At 45.5% G+C, this 15,850-nt stretch overlaps 1 protein-coding gene across 7 annotated transcripts in view; it reads left to right on the top strand.

Annotated features, from left to right (window-relative positions):
• Positions 1 to 15,850, top strand: part of CCM2 (CCM2 scaffold protein) — a 65,052-nt gene that overhangs the window by 47,471 nt on the left and 1,731 nt on the right. For 5 of the 7 annotated variants that reach the window (XM_079149908.1, XM_079149909.1, XM_079149906.1 and 2 more), the window contains 7 exons: positions 4,051 to 4,134; positions 4,596 to 4,779; positions 9,508 to 9,644; positions 10,620 to 10,755; positions 13,713 to 13,770; positions 14,464 to 14,602; positions 15,306 to 15,444. In XM_079149908.1, coding sequence (XP_079006034.1) covers positions 4,051 to 4,134; positions 4,596 to 4,779; positions 9,508 to 9,644; positions 10,620 to 10,755; positions 13,713 to 13,770; positions 14,464 to 14,602; positions 15,306 to 15,444 — 877 coding nt within the window. The remainder of the gene's footprint in view (positions 1 to 4,050; positions 4,135 to 4,595; positions 4,780 to 9,507; positions 9,645 to 10,619; positions 10,756 to 13,712; positions 13,771 to 14,463; positions 14,603 to 15,305; positions 15,445 to 15,850) is intronic. The other 2 variants (XM_079149911.1, XM_079149910.1) reach the window with 1 other exon arrangement.

Below are 15,850 nucleotides of genomic sequence, written 5' to 3' on the forward strand. Positions count from 1 at the left end.
AAGTATGATGTTAGTTGTATATTTTTATTTTCATCGTTTATTTTTCCCAATACTGGTGATTGAACTCTGGGCCTCACACCTGCTAAGCAAGTGATCACCACTGAACTATATCCCCAGCCCTTTTTATTTTATTTTGAGAAAGGTTTTTGCTAAATTGCACAGGCTGACCTCAAATTTGCCAGCCTCCTGAGTATCCGATTATAGGTATGAACCACCATGCCCAGCTTGTTAGATGTTCTTTATCAAGTTCAGGAAGTCTCTTTCTTCCTTGTTTTTGACATGAATAGGGTTTAGATTTTGTCAGTTTTTTCTACATCTATAGATAGGATTATGCGATTTTTCTTATTTAGCCTATTGATGTGATGAATTGCATTACCTGAGTTTCAGATGTTGAATTAACCTTGCACATGTGGGATAAATCCCACTTGGACTTGGTACATAATTCTTTTTATATATGGTTTGATTCAATTTTCTGATATTCTGTGTAGAACTTTTGTGTGGATGTTGATGAGAACTGTTGGTGTATAGTTTTCTCTTTCTTATAATGTCTTTGTTTGGTTTTAATAAAATGGTAATGCTGGCCTCATAGGGTTCAAAGTGTTTTCCCTCTTCCTGTTTTCTGGAGAAGATTGTAGAGAATTGGTGTAATTTTTTTTTTTTCTTTTAAAGTTTCTTTTCTTTCTTTTTTTTATTGTAAACAAATGGGATACATGTTGTTTCTCTGTTTGTACATGGAGTAAAGGAATACCATTTTGTGTAATCATAAATTTACATAGGGTAATGTTGTTTGATTCATTCTTTTTCCTACCCCTCCCACCCCTTTTCCCTCTATACAGTCCTTCCTCCTCCATTCTTGCCACCCTCCCTAACCCTAACCCTAAACCTAACCCTAACCCTAACACTAACCCCTCCCACCCCCCATTATGTGTCATCAACTGCTTATCAGCGAGCTCATTTGTCCTTTGGTTTTTTGAGATTGGCTTATCTCACTTAGCATGATATTCTCCAGTTTCATCCATTTGCCTGCAAATGCCATAATTTTATCATTCTTTATGGCTGAGCAGTATTCCATTGTATATATATATACCACAGTTTCTTTATCCATTCATCAATTGAAGGGCATCTAGGTTGGTTCCACAATCTGGCTATTGTGAATTAAGCAGCAATGAACATTGATGTGGCTGTGTTTCTGTAGTATGCTGATTTTAAGTCCTTTGGGTATAGGCCGAGGAGTGGGATAGCTGGGTCAAATGGTTTTTCCATTCCAAGCTTTTTGAGGAGTCTCCATACTGCTTTCCTTTTTTTTTTTCTTAAATGTTTGGTAGATTTACTAGTGAGCCCATCTGGGCCTGTGCTTTCAGTTTTGGAAGGCTATTCATTACTGATTTGGTTTCTTTAATAGATGGTAGGACCATTCACATTGCCTGTTTCCCATCTGGAAGTTTTGGTAGATGTCTTTCAAGGTCGTGTTTCCCTGTGGTCTGAGAACAGACATCATATGGTTTCTATTGTTTTTTAACGTAAGGTATGTTTATGGACCAGGAGGTGGTCTATGTTGGTTAATGTTGTATGTGAGACTGGGTTTAATCCCCAGTACTAAAAAATAAGAATTGGGCTGGGGATATAGCTCAGTTGGTTGAGTGCTTGCCTTGCAAGCACAAGGCCCTGGGTTCAAATTCCCAGTACCACAAAAAAATAAAAATAAAAATAAAAAATAAGAATTATTTTGGTGCTGTTGAGTTTGGCTGTGTCCTTCCTTCCTGCCCTTCTCCTCATTCTCCCTCCCTCTGCCCTTCTTCTCCACCCTTCTTCCCCTCCCCCTCCTCCCCTTCCATTGCTCCTTTTCCCTCCCTTTTTTTTCCTGCACTGGGGATTGAACCCCAGGGTGTTCTACCACTGAGCTACAACCCTAGCCCTTGGTTTTCTTTTTTCTTTCTTTCTTTTTTTTTTTTTTTTAATTTTGAGACAGTGTCTCACTGTTGCCCAGGCTGTCCTCACGCTTGTGATCCTCCTGCCTCAGCTCCCAAGTAGCTGACATTACTGGGGCACTTTACCACTGAACAAAATCCCCAACCCTTTTAACTTTTTATTTTGAGGCAGTGTTGCTAAGTTGCTTAGGGCCTCACTTAGTTGCTGAGGCTGGTCTCAAACTTGTGATTGCTGAGTCCTTGGAATTATAGGTATGCACCACCATGCCCAGCTGATCAATAAGTTTTTGCCTCATGTATTTTGATACTGTTTTTAGACGTAGTTAAGGATAATAGAATTCTTGTTGTATTTTAAAATTGTTTCTTTTGCTGTCATGGTTGCACACACCTGTAATCCCAGTTACTCGGTGAATGAGGCAGGAGTGTCTCAAGTTTGAGGCCAACCTGGGCAACTTAGAATGACACTCTCAAAACAAAAATTTAGAAAGGGCTGGGGATGTAGCTCAGTGGTAGACATGTAGGGATGTACCTTGCATCTGTGAAAGTTTCTTTTCCTCTCTTTCTGCCAGACGTAGGGGTGATTTTTCTCCATTCTTTACCCTTAGAACCCAGTTGGGCTCTTGGAGGTAAAACTCATGTCAATGTAGGGTTCCATGTGATTGAGCCCCCAGGCTGGTCCATGCTTAGTATTGTGCTTCTACCAGTGCTACCTCCAGGGTTTATGCCCCTGGTAAGCTGTAATTCTCAACATCCACCTGTCTCTCCATTTTGGGGTGTAGTAGTTTTCCCTGAGACCTTAGTTATTTAATGGATCTAAGAACAGTTGTTGGTTTTCAGTCAGTGTTCTTGTTGAGAATATGGAAGTGACAGCTTCTAAGCTCTTTACATGCTAGACCAGAAACTGGAAGTTCCACTTTGTCCTTTTTAAATATAGAACTGAAATATGTGAGTTAATGAATTATAAGAAATTTTAAGTACAAGAAGTCTATTCTTAGCCTAATGAGAATAAGTTATACTCCATGTATATATAAAATGGCAAAATACATTCTACTGTCATGTATATTTAAAGCTCTCATCTTGGGAAGAAATCAGTAAGTAACCCATTTAGAAGAACAAACCATTAAAAATATTGTGTTAGTTCATAAGACCCAGACAAGGAACACAGCAGACTCAGAGCTGCCCATTCAGAGCTTCCGCACTCCAAGGCCCTTCATCATGGAACTTTGCTGAGCCAAGAGGCTCATTGCTATGTGTTACAAAATAACTAATTTACATCATGTCTTAATCTGTTTGGTGTCACTTTAATAGAATGCCACAGACTGGGGACTGCGGATGTAGCTCAGCAGTAGAGCACTTGCCTAGCATGTACAAGACCCTAGGTTCAATTCACAGTACTGCAAAAAATAAAAATAAAAAAGAATGCCACAGATTGGATAATTTTATGAAGAATGGAATTTATTTCTCATGGTTTTAGAGATTGAGAAATCCAAGGTGAAGGGTCTGGCATCTGGTGAGAGCCTTCTTGTGTCATCCCATGGTGGAAGGTGGAAGGGGAAGAGAGAGAGAATGAAAAGGGAGTTGAACTCATAAGGAACCTACTCCCAAGAGAACGAACCCACTCCTGCCATAACAGCATTAACCTGTTCCTAAGGGTAGAGCCCTTATGAGCCATAAAAGTTGCACCTCAACGTGGTTGCATCAGGGATTAAGTTTCCAACACATGAACTCTGGGGGACACATTTAAACCATGGTACTTCTGGTACTTCATTTCTCTATTTGTGTTCATTTTTCTTAGCTGTGTTGATCTTTGCAAGTTAGGGTTTATTTTTAGTGGGACTGTTGCATGGTTTTCATTTCTCACAGCACCCGGAAACACCTGCCATCACTGGTTAACTACTAAGCCTAGTTTTAAAATGCCTTTTGTAGGACTTCTGATGATCTTGAATGTAGGAAATGTGGAAGGGTTTTCCTGAGCTCATAGAAACTCCTGTGAGAATTTAGTACTCACATCCTAGAGTTGGTGACCTGAGCATGAGACACTCATCTGTGCTCAATGGTAGCAGTGGTGGTGTTGGCTCATCTTCCGTTTCTCATGGCACTGTTTTTCTTCACTCTCTTTCAGTATTTAGGTCAGTTAACGTCTATACCAGGATACCTGAATCCCTCCAGTAGGACTGAAATCCTGCATTTCATAGACAATGCAAAGGTAACCCCATCCTCTTACCTGTGTGCTCTGTCCTTTGGTCAGCACCAGCCCTTAGTCCACTCACCTTTGATCTCATGCCCAAGAGGGAGACCCAGTTCCATTATGTTAAGGGTGCACTTGGTTCTTGTCCATAAAGACTGGTCCTCAGTCTGAACATTAACTTCATTCTCCAGACTTATTCTATGTGGTTTTGGGCTGTTTGTCAAAATTTATAATTTCAAGATATTCCAATTACATACCATAATTTTTAATCTAAAGGCAGTTTTAGAAAAATTCCCCAAATGTTTGAATGCACTGGTATCCCTGGAGTGAGCACTGATGTGCTATGGGGAATAGCACTGTCCTAATTTACTTAGTACTGGTCACATGTGTGACCTCAGCCAGTACAGTGGTGCTAGAGAAGAGCCCAGAACTGGCCCTCAGCACACTTGACAATTCTGATACCCTGTGGTTCTTTCCAGCGAGCCCACCTTCTTCCTGGACACCTGACCCAGGAACATGATGCTGTGCTCAGCCTATCTGCCTACAATGTCAAGCTGGCCTGGAGGGACGGGGAGGACATCATCCTCAGGGTGCCCATCCATGACATTGCTGCTGTCTCCTATGTCCGAGATGATGCTGCACACCTGGTGGTCCTAAAGACAGGTATGAACCTGGATGACCAGGGGTCAGAAGGATACTTGTCCTGAGGAGTGTTCATGACTTTCATGAAGCTCTGGAGACAGCTTCTGCAGCTCTGTGTTGGGTACTACTGCCTGTTGTGGCTGAGAACTGGACCTCCTATCCCAGAGGTCAGCCAGAGGAGGTCTAGCAGTCAGCTGTGACCCTGGAGTCCCTGTCACATCAGAGCCCTGGGGACCAGTATCCAAAGCATCAGTGTCCTGTCCCTCTTTCTGGTAGGGCTCAGCCTACCCTATACTGTCGTTATTTCCACTGGTCTGGTGTGTTGGAGCCCCAGAGAGAAGGGCAGTAATGAAGGCTATGGTGGGAATCTTCCCTCAGCAACCCAGTCCCACCATCTCTCTCTCTATATATTTGGTACTGGGGATTGAACCCAGGGGTAATTTACCACTGAGCAATATCCCCAACCTTTTAGTTTTTATTTCGAGACAGTATCTTGCTAAGTTGCTGAGGCTGTCCTCAAACTTGTGATCCTCCTACCTTAGCCTCCTGAGTTGCTGGGATTATAGGCATGCACTACCACACCAGCTCCAGCCCACATTTTGAGCTCCACACAATGTTCCCAAAGCCGGGATAGCAAAAAGGAGATTCTCTTCAGGTACTCTTGTCACTGCTTTCATGTGTAGGTGGGATTGTGCAGAATGTCATTTTCTACTCACTCTCTTAACCTAGTGCTTTGCGCAACACCTGTCCTGCTGGACACTGGTGTAGGAGCTGCCTGTCAGCTTCTGGAGGCCTCCATTCTGGCATTCAGTCATTGAGAAATGAGTGAGAAATTTTGCTTCACTCTCCTTGTTTATTGTGAGCTCTGAGGCTGGCATTGCCACAAAGACACTGGTTTGGTCTTACTGGGCCACTATGGGCAGCTGGGTTGATCTTTCATTTCCAGAGAACTAGTGGCAAGGCATGAGGGATTGGGGTAGCTCTGCCTGGAACAAACACTATGTAGTGAAGAAGGAAATCTTGGTCCACTTGAGGTCAGCAATTACTGGGAATCTGGGGAACATTCTCTTCGCCTCTCAGAATTACGAAGTTGCATGCTTAGGTGAGCTGTCAAGAACAGACCGCGGGAAGTTCTGTCCTGTTAATCTGGTCTGGGTTCCTTTGGTCACAACCTACACAAGTAACAAGAGGGTTAAGAAGGTGATTGCTGGGAGTCACAGCTGCTCTACCTTGTCTGTGTAGCAGTAGCTCATGCCCTCCCCAGCATACTTACATATCACATAGACATGAAATCATACATGTTACATATGTGGACCTGTACACACAACACACACACATTCATTCACTCACATGCACTCATTTGTCTCTCATACCAGTTCATTCACATGCACACAGCTGCCTTTGTCACACAGACATACAAATACACTCATACACTTAGACACATGCACACACATACACATAATGCCCCTTCTGCACTATTGCCAGGCAAGTCTGAGCAAGGTCTCTTCTTACCATCTTTTTCTGTCATTATGTTAGCTAGTTTTCCATTGCTGTAACAAAATGCCTGAAATCGTTAACTTACAAAGGGAAAAGGTTTATTTTTGCTCATGATTTTAGAGGTTCCAGTTCATGATTAGCCAGCCGCATTGCTTGTAGGCCTCTAGTGCCAGGGTGCTAATGGCAGGGTATATGTGGCAGACCAAACTGTTCACCTCATGACCAGGAAGCAAAACAGGAAGAAAAAGGGGCTGGGGTCCCACAGTTCTGTTTGAGGTCCCACTTCAGTGACCTAGGATCATCCCATCTCATAAAACTTCCACCACCTCCCAACAGCACCACCCTGGGGACCAAGCCTTCTGTATATCAGCCTTTGAGAATATTTAATATTCAAACCATAGTGCTAATTTTCTATTACAGTGATGAATGAGCATTCACTGTTAATGCCAGGCATTGAACTAGGTTGAATAACATGAAACTGTCTGTATTTAAATATTTTAATCAATAAAAGTAGCAATTTAATGTGTCTCATTAGTACAAAGCATTTGATGCGATTATCTCATTTAACCTCTATAATAAACCTTTACGGAAGATTCCATTGATTCCCATCTTACAGATGGAGAGCAGGGAAGTTAAGTAATGTTGTGAAGATCATGCAGTTGGTGAAGATGGGACTGGGGTTGAAATGATTCCTTCCTTCTGGACTTAGAAGGCTCCATGACTATTTCTCAGCACTCTGTCCAGCACCATGGTGACCCTCTGTTTCTCTGCCCTTGGATCCCTACAGGAGGTATCCTTTAAGGGACAGGGAATGAGGAGACCAGCTCCTGATCAGGTCCTTGCAGATGGGGAGGGAAGGTCCCCTCATTTCTGTTTCTTATGCTGCAGGACAATTTCTTAGCTTTAATCATTAAAACAATTTTCTAAAGAAAAGGGATAATGGAAAAAATTTTGAAACCAAAAAACAAACCAAAAAGATAGTAGAAAAATAATATTCATTATTAACTTTCATCACTTTAAAAAAAATAGAAAAGAAAATGGATAATAGATTTTTTGAAAGAGACAAAACATTCCATAGGAGAAACTTTCCAAAAACACAAGAGCAGGACTCTGGTCTTTGAGAGAACTTCTGATTTACAGGAAGGGAATAAATCCCTCTGTCCCAGGGACTAGCCTCAGGTGAGTCTCCATTCATGTTGGCATAGAGGCCAGTGTGTGTTACTCATGGTGTGCTGTATTCAGGAGTGGGATGCAAAGTGCCCCCCACACACACACAGCCTGGCAGATGAATACCTAATGTCTGCTCAGTGACTACTATGTGTGGTTCAGCTGTATGCATCTTTCAGGCCAACGGTCACTGGTATTTGGGACAGTATAGTATGAGGGGACTAGAGGGCCAGGTCTGCTCAGAGGGTGACTTGAGCTGGGGCTGGATAAACACAGCATCATCTGTGTGTCTGCTGAAGCACTGTGATGCAGGAGAGAGGCAAATTGTAGATTTGAAGTAGGGCCCACGTGGCTGCATCCATTAACAGAAGGGTAGAAGTGGACAGTACATGAATGCTGTCTGAACTTCACAGACAGTACATGAATGCTGTCTGAACTTCACAGCTGCCCACCCTGCTGCCTCAAGAACCAGGTGAGAGCCAGGGAGCCAGTTAAAAATATTATAGAAGTAAAGACACCTGGGAATGGTGGTACATACCCCTAATCCCAGTGGCTCAGAAGGTTAAGGCAGGAGGATTGCAGGTTTAGACAGACTCAGCAACTTAGTGAGACCCTAAGTAACTTAGCAAGACCCTGCTTCAGAATAAAAAATGAGAAGGGCTGGAGATGGGGCTTAATGGTTAAGCACCCCTGGGTTTAATGCCTGGTACTCCCCCCGCCCCCCCCCAAAAAAAAAACACCAAAAAAGTAAAAAGAGATGATGGGTGCTGTGGCACATATCTGTAATTCTAATCTCTTGGAGGTTGAGGTGGGAGGATCGTAAGTTTGAGGCCAGCTTCAACAATTGAGTGAGACCCTGCCTCAAAAAATAAAAAGGGCTAGGGATGTAGCTCAGTGGTGGAGCTACCCCTGGGTCCAATCCTCAATGCTGCAAAGAAAGATACAAGTGAAATTAGTTTTATTAGTATATTTTATTTAGCTCTGTGTATCCAGAATATTATCATGACAGCATATAATCAATATAAAAATTAATGACCTAGTTAGTATACTGTTTGTTCCAACTCTGAAACCCTGTGTGTGCTTTACACTTACTACATCTTGGCATGGACTCATGGTCCACATACTAAGTAGCTTGGTGGTCAGTGACTGCTCTGGGGACAGTGCGAGCCCCTGGTCTCACTGAGGGGCTCATGGAGCAGTATCTTACAACCTTTATCTGTACATGCTTCACCTGCTTCTGACCTGAGCCTGTCCCCTTCTTTCTCTCCCAGATTGTCTGAGCCTCAGGTTTCCCCATTTTTATTTTCCCCTCTCTCCTGAGGTAAGCTTACCGTCTAACACTTGGGCAGCAGGGGATGTATAGGCTTTGTTTTCAGTTATTCCATTTTGGTCTGATGGATGTGCCTGCTGTCAGAGCCCTGTTCCTGGGTGGTCCTGGAAATCACACTACAAGATGTATGGGGAAGTAATAGTGTTAGGAATACGGCACTGGGATGTGACTGTCTGGGTTGGCACTTGGACTTTGCTGTTCACATACTTTCAGGCCCAGCACTTTGTCCTGTGCTTCAGTTTACCCATGTGTATAAAGGGAGTTCTTTGGGCCATAATACATGGAAACTTTCTGGAGATAAATTTCTTTAAGGATTTTGTTCAGAATCTGTTGTATGAAATTTGAACCTTGTGAAATTACTGTCTTTTGTATAGATCAAAAGCGTTGAATATGGGATATCACATGTCTCTTCCATCTTTAGCAAGGATGCTAGGAGGTCATGTGGAGTGATATGTATGTGGAGTGTTCATTCTCAGCAGATGACATACAGTGAAGTGTGAAGATGGGGGTGGTGCTCTATTACCCTGGAGCTCAGGGCTTATCTGTTCCCATACTTGTTTGGGGAAGGCTAGAAGAGGGAACTTGCCCAAAGGGTATACCTGCACAGGCCAGTCACCCAGGTCATTTTGGTGGATACCTGAGCCAAGTAAAGGTCTCCCGAATGGTATTTTAAGAGTGGCCTAGCTGGTCCCTCGAGTGCTCTCAGACCTGCCCTCTTTGCACTGAGCTAACCTGATAGGGTGTTCATTTATTAGCCCAGGATCCAGGTATCTCCCCCAGCCAGAGTCTGTGTGCGGAAGGTTCCAGAGGCCTCAGTGCAGGTTCCCTGTCGGAGAGTGCAGTGGGGCCAGTGGAAGCGTGCTGCCTGGTCATCCTGGCTGCGGAGAGCAAGGTGAGACCTCTGTCCTGTTCACAGCCCAGGCTTTCCCTTTAGCTCAACTTATAATTAGGTCTTGCCCATGACCCCTTCTACTTCCAGCTCTTTAACAGCCTGGTTCAATCCATGACCAGTCCTGCCATGGCTCTACCCATAGCTCAGCCCTACTTATGACCAGGTCTCATATACAGCTCAGCCCAGCTTAGCCCCTCCTCTTACCCTGCCTGACCCACCAACCCTAACCCTTCTGCCCACTGTGACCATGCCTCACCCTTAGTTCCATAAAGTCCTGCTCACAACCCTGGCATCAGACAGCCACTCCTCTGCCCAACCCCAGACAGCCACTCCTCCTCTGCCCTACCCCAACCACCCCAGCCCCATCCATTTCTGCCTAGCCTGGCCTTGTCCTCCTGTCCTTACCTGACATGGCCTCCTTACCCCTCCTCTAGCTCTTCTCTGACATGGCCAGCTAGGTTTTTATTCAATGATATTCTCCCCCATCCCCTCCACTAGTCCACTTCCTCCTGACCCTTGCCAGTGGGTATGCAGTAACCTGCACCCAAGACTTGCCTGGTGCTAAGGACTGTGCTTGCAGATTCCATGGGGACTGGTTTGTGGGTTGAGGTTTGGGCTCACAGCCACCCAACAGCCACAGGACCTTGGGGAGACATTTAATACCTTTCTATTTAATTTCTGCATCTATAAAATGAATAATGGCTACTACCTACCTTAAATATCCTCTAGATAGTATTTCTCAGCACAGTCCCCAGACACTTACAAGGCATACCTGGGCCACTGTCTGTTCCAGAGAGTCCTGAGGTGGTCCTGGTTTTCTGCTTTGGTACCCTGTGGGCTGTGAAAGGTCCAAGGATCCTTGGTTCTTCTGGTGTCTGCTTTTGGTTCATATTTATACAGCCTCTGAGGCCTCCAGGTGCCCCGGAAGCTGCATGGGCATTGGCTGCATCAGCTGCTGCTCTGTTCCCACTGCAGGTTGCCGCCGAAGAGCTATGCTCCCTGCTTGGCCAGGTCTTCCAGATTGTTTACACGGAGTCCACCATCGACTTTCTGGACCGAGCAATATTTGATGGGGCCTCTACACCCACCCACCACCTATCCCTGCACAGCGGTACGTTGAGTGAAAGCAGGCAGAGAGTTTGGGGTCCATGAACATTTCTGGAACCACAGGCTCACAGTAGGGGCATGATGTGGATCTGGGGGCCAAGTATGGGTCTGGAGAATATCCCTTTCAGTATGACCAAGCCTAGGCAGTTCTCAGTGTGATAGCTCATTCTGGGACCATGTTAGATCTGTTCAGGAGAGGCTCAGGTTTCTCCTGAAGCCAAGGCCTGGAGATTGAGTGATAGGTAACTGGAAGGCTCCATAGCTGGACCAGCATGTGGGAGCCAGCATCTCTGCACATTCCACCAGGACTGGTTGCAGAGTACATTCAGGCCTCTTGTTAGTCCATACTAGACACTTTCTTTATGGACAAGCTCACTTGAGCTAAGTCTCCTGAACACCAGCAGCATCTATTTTCAAATATGTTATTTATAGAAAGTTAATGGATTATTCAAGTTAGAGGCATAAAAGCAAAGATTCTGGAGACAGTGCAGTTTGTTGCCTGCAGTTTCTTCTTTTTATGGCGATAAGTCTCAACCGCCTACCCCATCCCTAGTAATTCACAGGTAGAGAGCCCCTGTGTGTTCACAAAGTCTTTGAACAGGTGTGTGCCTCATTTAAGGGTCTATCTTGGTATGTCTTGTTTCTTTTTTGTTTGTTTCAAGTCAATTGTTTAATGGATATAGTTCAAAGTAAATGAATGTTGAATATAATGGGCATAGGGGTACATTAATGAGGGAGAAGCTGTGAAAAGAACTTTAGCTGCAATCATTTACATGTGATGTTGAATTAGAAGATTTTTTTTAAAATATGTGACAGTAGAGTATACTTTGACATACTTATACAAACGTGAAATATTTCTTATTGTAATTAGGGTCACAGTTGTGGATGTACATGATGTGGAGATTCACTGTGGTGTATTCATATATGTACATAGGCAATTCATGTTAGATTCATTCCACTGTCTTTGCTATTCCTATCCCCCTCCCTTCCCTTCATTCCCCTTTTTCTAATCCACTGAACTTCTATTCTTCTATGGAACCAACCTAGGTGCCCTTCAACAAATGAATGGATAAAGAAAACGTGGTATATATACTCAATGGTGTGATCTCTTTTTTATTGCTGAAACTGGTGTTGAAGCCTCTTTTTTCCCATGTGGGCCTCACTGCCACTTGTGATGAACACTCAGGCATGCATCTTGTTTAGTCCTCCAAAGCCCAGTGAGGTAGGAGTATCCTTTAGCCTTGTCTTAGAGATGGGGAGTTATGGCTTGGAGGTCAGCAGCTTGTTCAGAGTAACACACTGCATGAGGAACAGTTCAGTTTGATTGTGATTGTTCAGTTTGGCCCTGTGCATTAAAATTACCATTAGGGGCTTGCTTGCTTTATTTATTCATTAACTTATGCATTTATTCATTCATTTTTGCAGTACTGTAGATTGAATCCAGAGCTTCATGCATGCTAGGCAAGTGCTTTGCCACTAAGCTGTCTCTCAGTCCTTTTTTCCCCTGTTTATTTATTGATTTATTTATTATTTTTTCAGTACTGGGGATTGAACCCAGGGGCACTGTAGCATTGAGCTATTCCATCAGCCCTTTTTATTTTTTGAGGCAGTGTCTCACTAAGTTGCCAAAGCTAGCCCCAAATTTACGATTGTCTAGCCTCAGCTTGCCAAGTAGCTGGGATTATAGGTGTGCTCTACCACACCCAGTCCTACCTAATACATTTTTAATGGAAAAGTGCACAGAATTTAAGTGTACATCTGAATGAGTTTTCATAAAGCAAGCCTGCATTCAGCACTACTGTCAGACTGAGTGGGTTTCATCCCCTGCCAGCCTTTTGGAAACCTACTGGTGGGATGTGCACACACAGAAACACATGTGAACATCCACTGCTTATTTCTGCCTTGGTGCCTTGCGTGCTGTGTTCATTCTCCCCTGCCAGGGCAGATCATCAAAGCTTAGCAGCTTAAATAGCACAAATACATCCTCTTAAGAAACTAAGATTCTATCACAGGCCTCACAGGGCTAAAGTCAAGGTGTCTGCAGTGCCAGTTACTCTGAAAGCCCCAGAGGACTCATTTCCTTGCTTCTAGAGGCTTCCACATGTCTTGACACACAACTCCTTCCTCCATCTTGATGGCACCTCCTTTCTCTGACTCTATGCTTGGAACCCTCGTGGATTGAGACCATTCACATAACCCAGGGTCATCTCCCTGTCATAAGGTCAGCTGATTAGCAACCTTAATTCCCCCTTGCTATGGAACAGAAAACTTGTAGTTCTTGGGTTGGGGTGTGGATGTCTTTGGGGCTATTCTTTTGCCCTCTATCCTCACCTGGTTCCAGTGCCAGAAATGTCCCTTTTTCTCCCATCCTCTCCTTGTGCTCCCATTTAAAGACTTGCCTCCTGCTTGTAAAGCTTTCATTTGCTGCTTGTCCCAGTATTGAAATGCCCCTTTCCTCAGATTTGGAACAGCCAACTGCAGTTTGTCACAAGCTGTCATTTGTTGAGTATTACCCAGGCAGTTGCTATATGCCAGACTCTTTGCAGGGATGAGGGTCTCAGGTATTCTGAGGCTTCAGCTGTGTCCAGACTGGGGTTGGAATAACCAGCTCTGTGGCTTCTGCTGTGTGACCTGGGACAAATGGCACAACTTCTCTCATTTAGTTTTAACAAATAGTTAACATCCCCAAAAGCAGCTGTCAAGACCTTGACTGTGGGTGAGTTGAGTCCTCTGTGGACTCCCAACCTTCAACAGGATGTGCATTTGATGGGATCCCCAGGAGGAGTGTGAACTCAAGTCTGGGAGTCCTACCTTGGCCACACAGCACATTCCAGGGCATGGTGGCTACATGATGAAGGACTTCAGGGTTCCCAAAGAGCAGGGTAGTCACTATCTCCTGTAAACATAGCTCGGTAGGCTGGACCTGAAAGTTGTGTTTGTTTTTTTATATCTTCCTTACAGATGACTCTTCTACAAAAGTGGATATTAAGGAAACCTATGATGCAGAAGCCAGCACCTTGTGAGTGCACATGCCCCAACCCCTGGGATAGACAAGCTTCAGATATTACCCCACATTGTCTGGGCTATAGCTAGTCACCAACCTCCTCCAGCTCATCACAGCCTCATCAGTCCCCAAACTCCAGACACATCATCTACACTGCAGCCCCCATGTCCTTACCTCCCTGTGGTGTCTCTTGCCCTGACATCCAGAGAGTGACCTTGTAAAAGGCACATTGGGTGGTCTTGTACTTTCAAGCCCCTCCCTGCCACCACCTGCAGTTTCCATGGCAGTTTCAGACCATATGTTCTGCTGTCCTGATGCCCACCCCCATCTGTACCTCCTCTTTTGTGTCCCCTCACCTTTGGGCACTGCCTGAGGAGGCTGTCCCCTGGGTTTCCCTATGAGCCTCTTATCCCTCCACAGTACTGCCCATCTCCTGGTCCTGTGAACTCCCTCCCTTTGCTCGGAGCCCATCAAGAGCCACACATCAATCAGGACCAGGCTGAGCTGACTACCTCTGCTGGTTGGTGCATGTGGCTGTGCTCAGCCAGCTTTCCTCGTCATTGTCATCCATCATTCCTGTTACTGTCAATTGCATACACTTCTCTGCTCAAGGATGAGGACTGGTGCACACCTCATCCTGACTAGGTACCTGAAACGTGGGATGCAGGGGTAGCAAGCTGCCTGCCCACGCACCATGTTCCTTTGCAGCTGCTTCCCTGACTCTGTGGATGCTAGTGGCCTGCCGCCCTTGTCCTTCTGCATGCAGGCATCACCCCATGGCAAGACTGTCAGCGAGAGTGAGTTGAGCACCACGGCCACAGAGCTGCTGCAGGACTACATGCTGACAGTAGGTGGTGTAGCTGTGAGGGTGGCCCTTGAGGGGGGTCCAGGCTAGTGGGAAGTGGTGCCATTATGGGGAGTGAGCATGTGAGTGGGCACCTTGTGTATACCTGCCTACTCATTTTTGCTGACATTGCTGCCTTTTCCCAGGGACAGTATGGGAGTGTGTGTTGGTGGTCCTGAGCCATCAGGACTGGACCATGCTGGTGTCAAGTCCTGGGTGGAAATAGTGGCTCTTACAGGGCTTAGGGCTAGAAGCCTTCCCCTACATCTCCCATAGTTTTGTCACTAAAAACTCAGACTTCCTGATCTCATGCATTTGTGCTCTGAGGGCATTAGCCCTGGCCCTGGGCTTAGGGTGCCAGCTTCCTGTTGTGCCCTGCTGATTTGTGTCCTTGCTACTCTATGAAGAATTGGCACTGTCCTCCCTCCTTGCCCCATTGAGGGGCATCCAGGCTCAGGAAAGTGGAGCTGCCAGGGCACTTTTTTTTTTCCCTCTGTGGGCCTTCTGACCCCACAGGTCTTGCAGATGTGAAGCCAGATGTGGTTGGTATGCCCTTAGCAACCTGGGCCTGGTGCCCAGGTTTCTGGCCCTGCCTACTGTAGTGGCTCCACCTAAGTCCATGGCTGTGGCAGGGTGAGGGCCCAGCTGCCATGCCCTCCCACCCTTGCATGTCCATTTTCACACCTGCTCTGCTCTGTTCTCACAGCTGCGCACCAAGCTGTCATCACAGGAGATCCAGCAGTTTGCTGCGCTGCTGCATGAGTACCGTAATGGGGCCTCCATCCATGAGTTCTGTATCAGCCTACGACAACTCTATGGAGACAGTCGCAAGTTCCTGCTGCTTGGTGAGTGGAGAGCCCCAGAGGACACCCAGTCACCTCTGTTATGGAGTGAGTGCCATTAAGAATGACGGTCAGCAGAACAGGGCCCTGAGGTCTCAGAATCTCCACAACTAGTTGGAAGAGCTCCTTCTAGAGCCTGGTGGGGACCTACCAACAGTTCTCCATCTCTCAAGACTCCTGAGTTGAGCTGAGTGGGCCCTGCCAGGAAGCAGGAGAGCTTGCCCTGGGACTGGGGCTAGGACTGAATAGAACTCTACAGCTGGGAGAGGTATTAGGGTTGTTCTTAAAGGAGGTAACACCTGAGTAGTTGATGGGTGTGGGTGTGTAGGAGTTTGCCAGGTGAAGAGGTGAAGATGCCATCCCAGGTGAAGATCTGCCTTTGCCAAGACATTGAAGAGTTCAGCATGTT

Source organism: Sciurus vulgaris (assembly GCF_902686455.1).
Source record: "Sciurus vulgaris genome assembly, chromosome: 8".
NCBI lineage: Eukaryota > Metazoa > Chordata > Mammalia > Rodentia > Sciuridae > Sciurus > Sciurus vulgaris.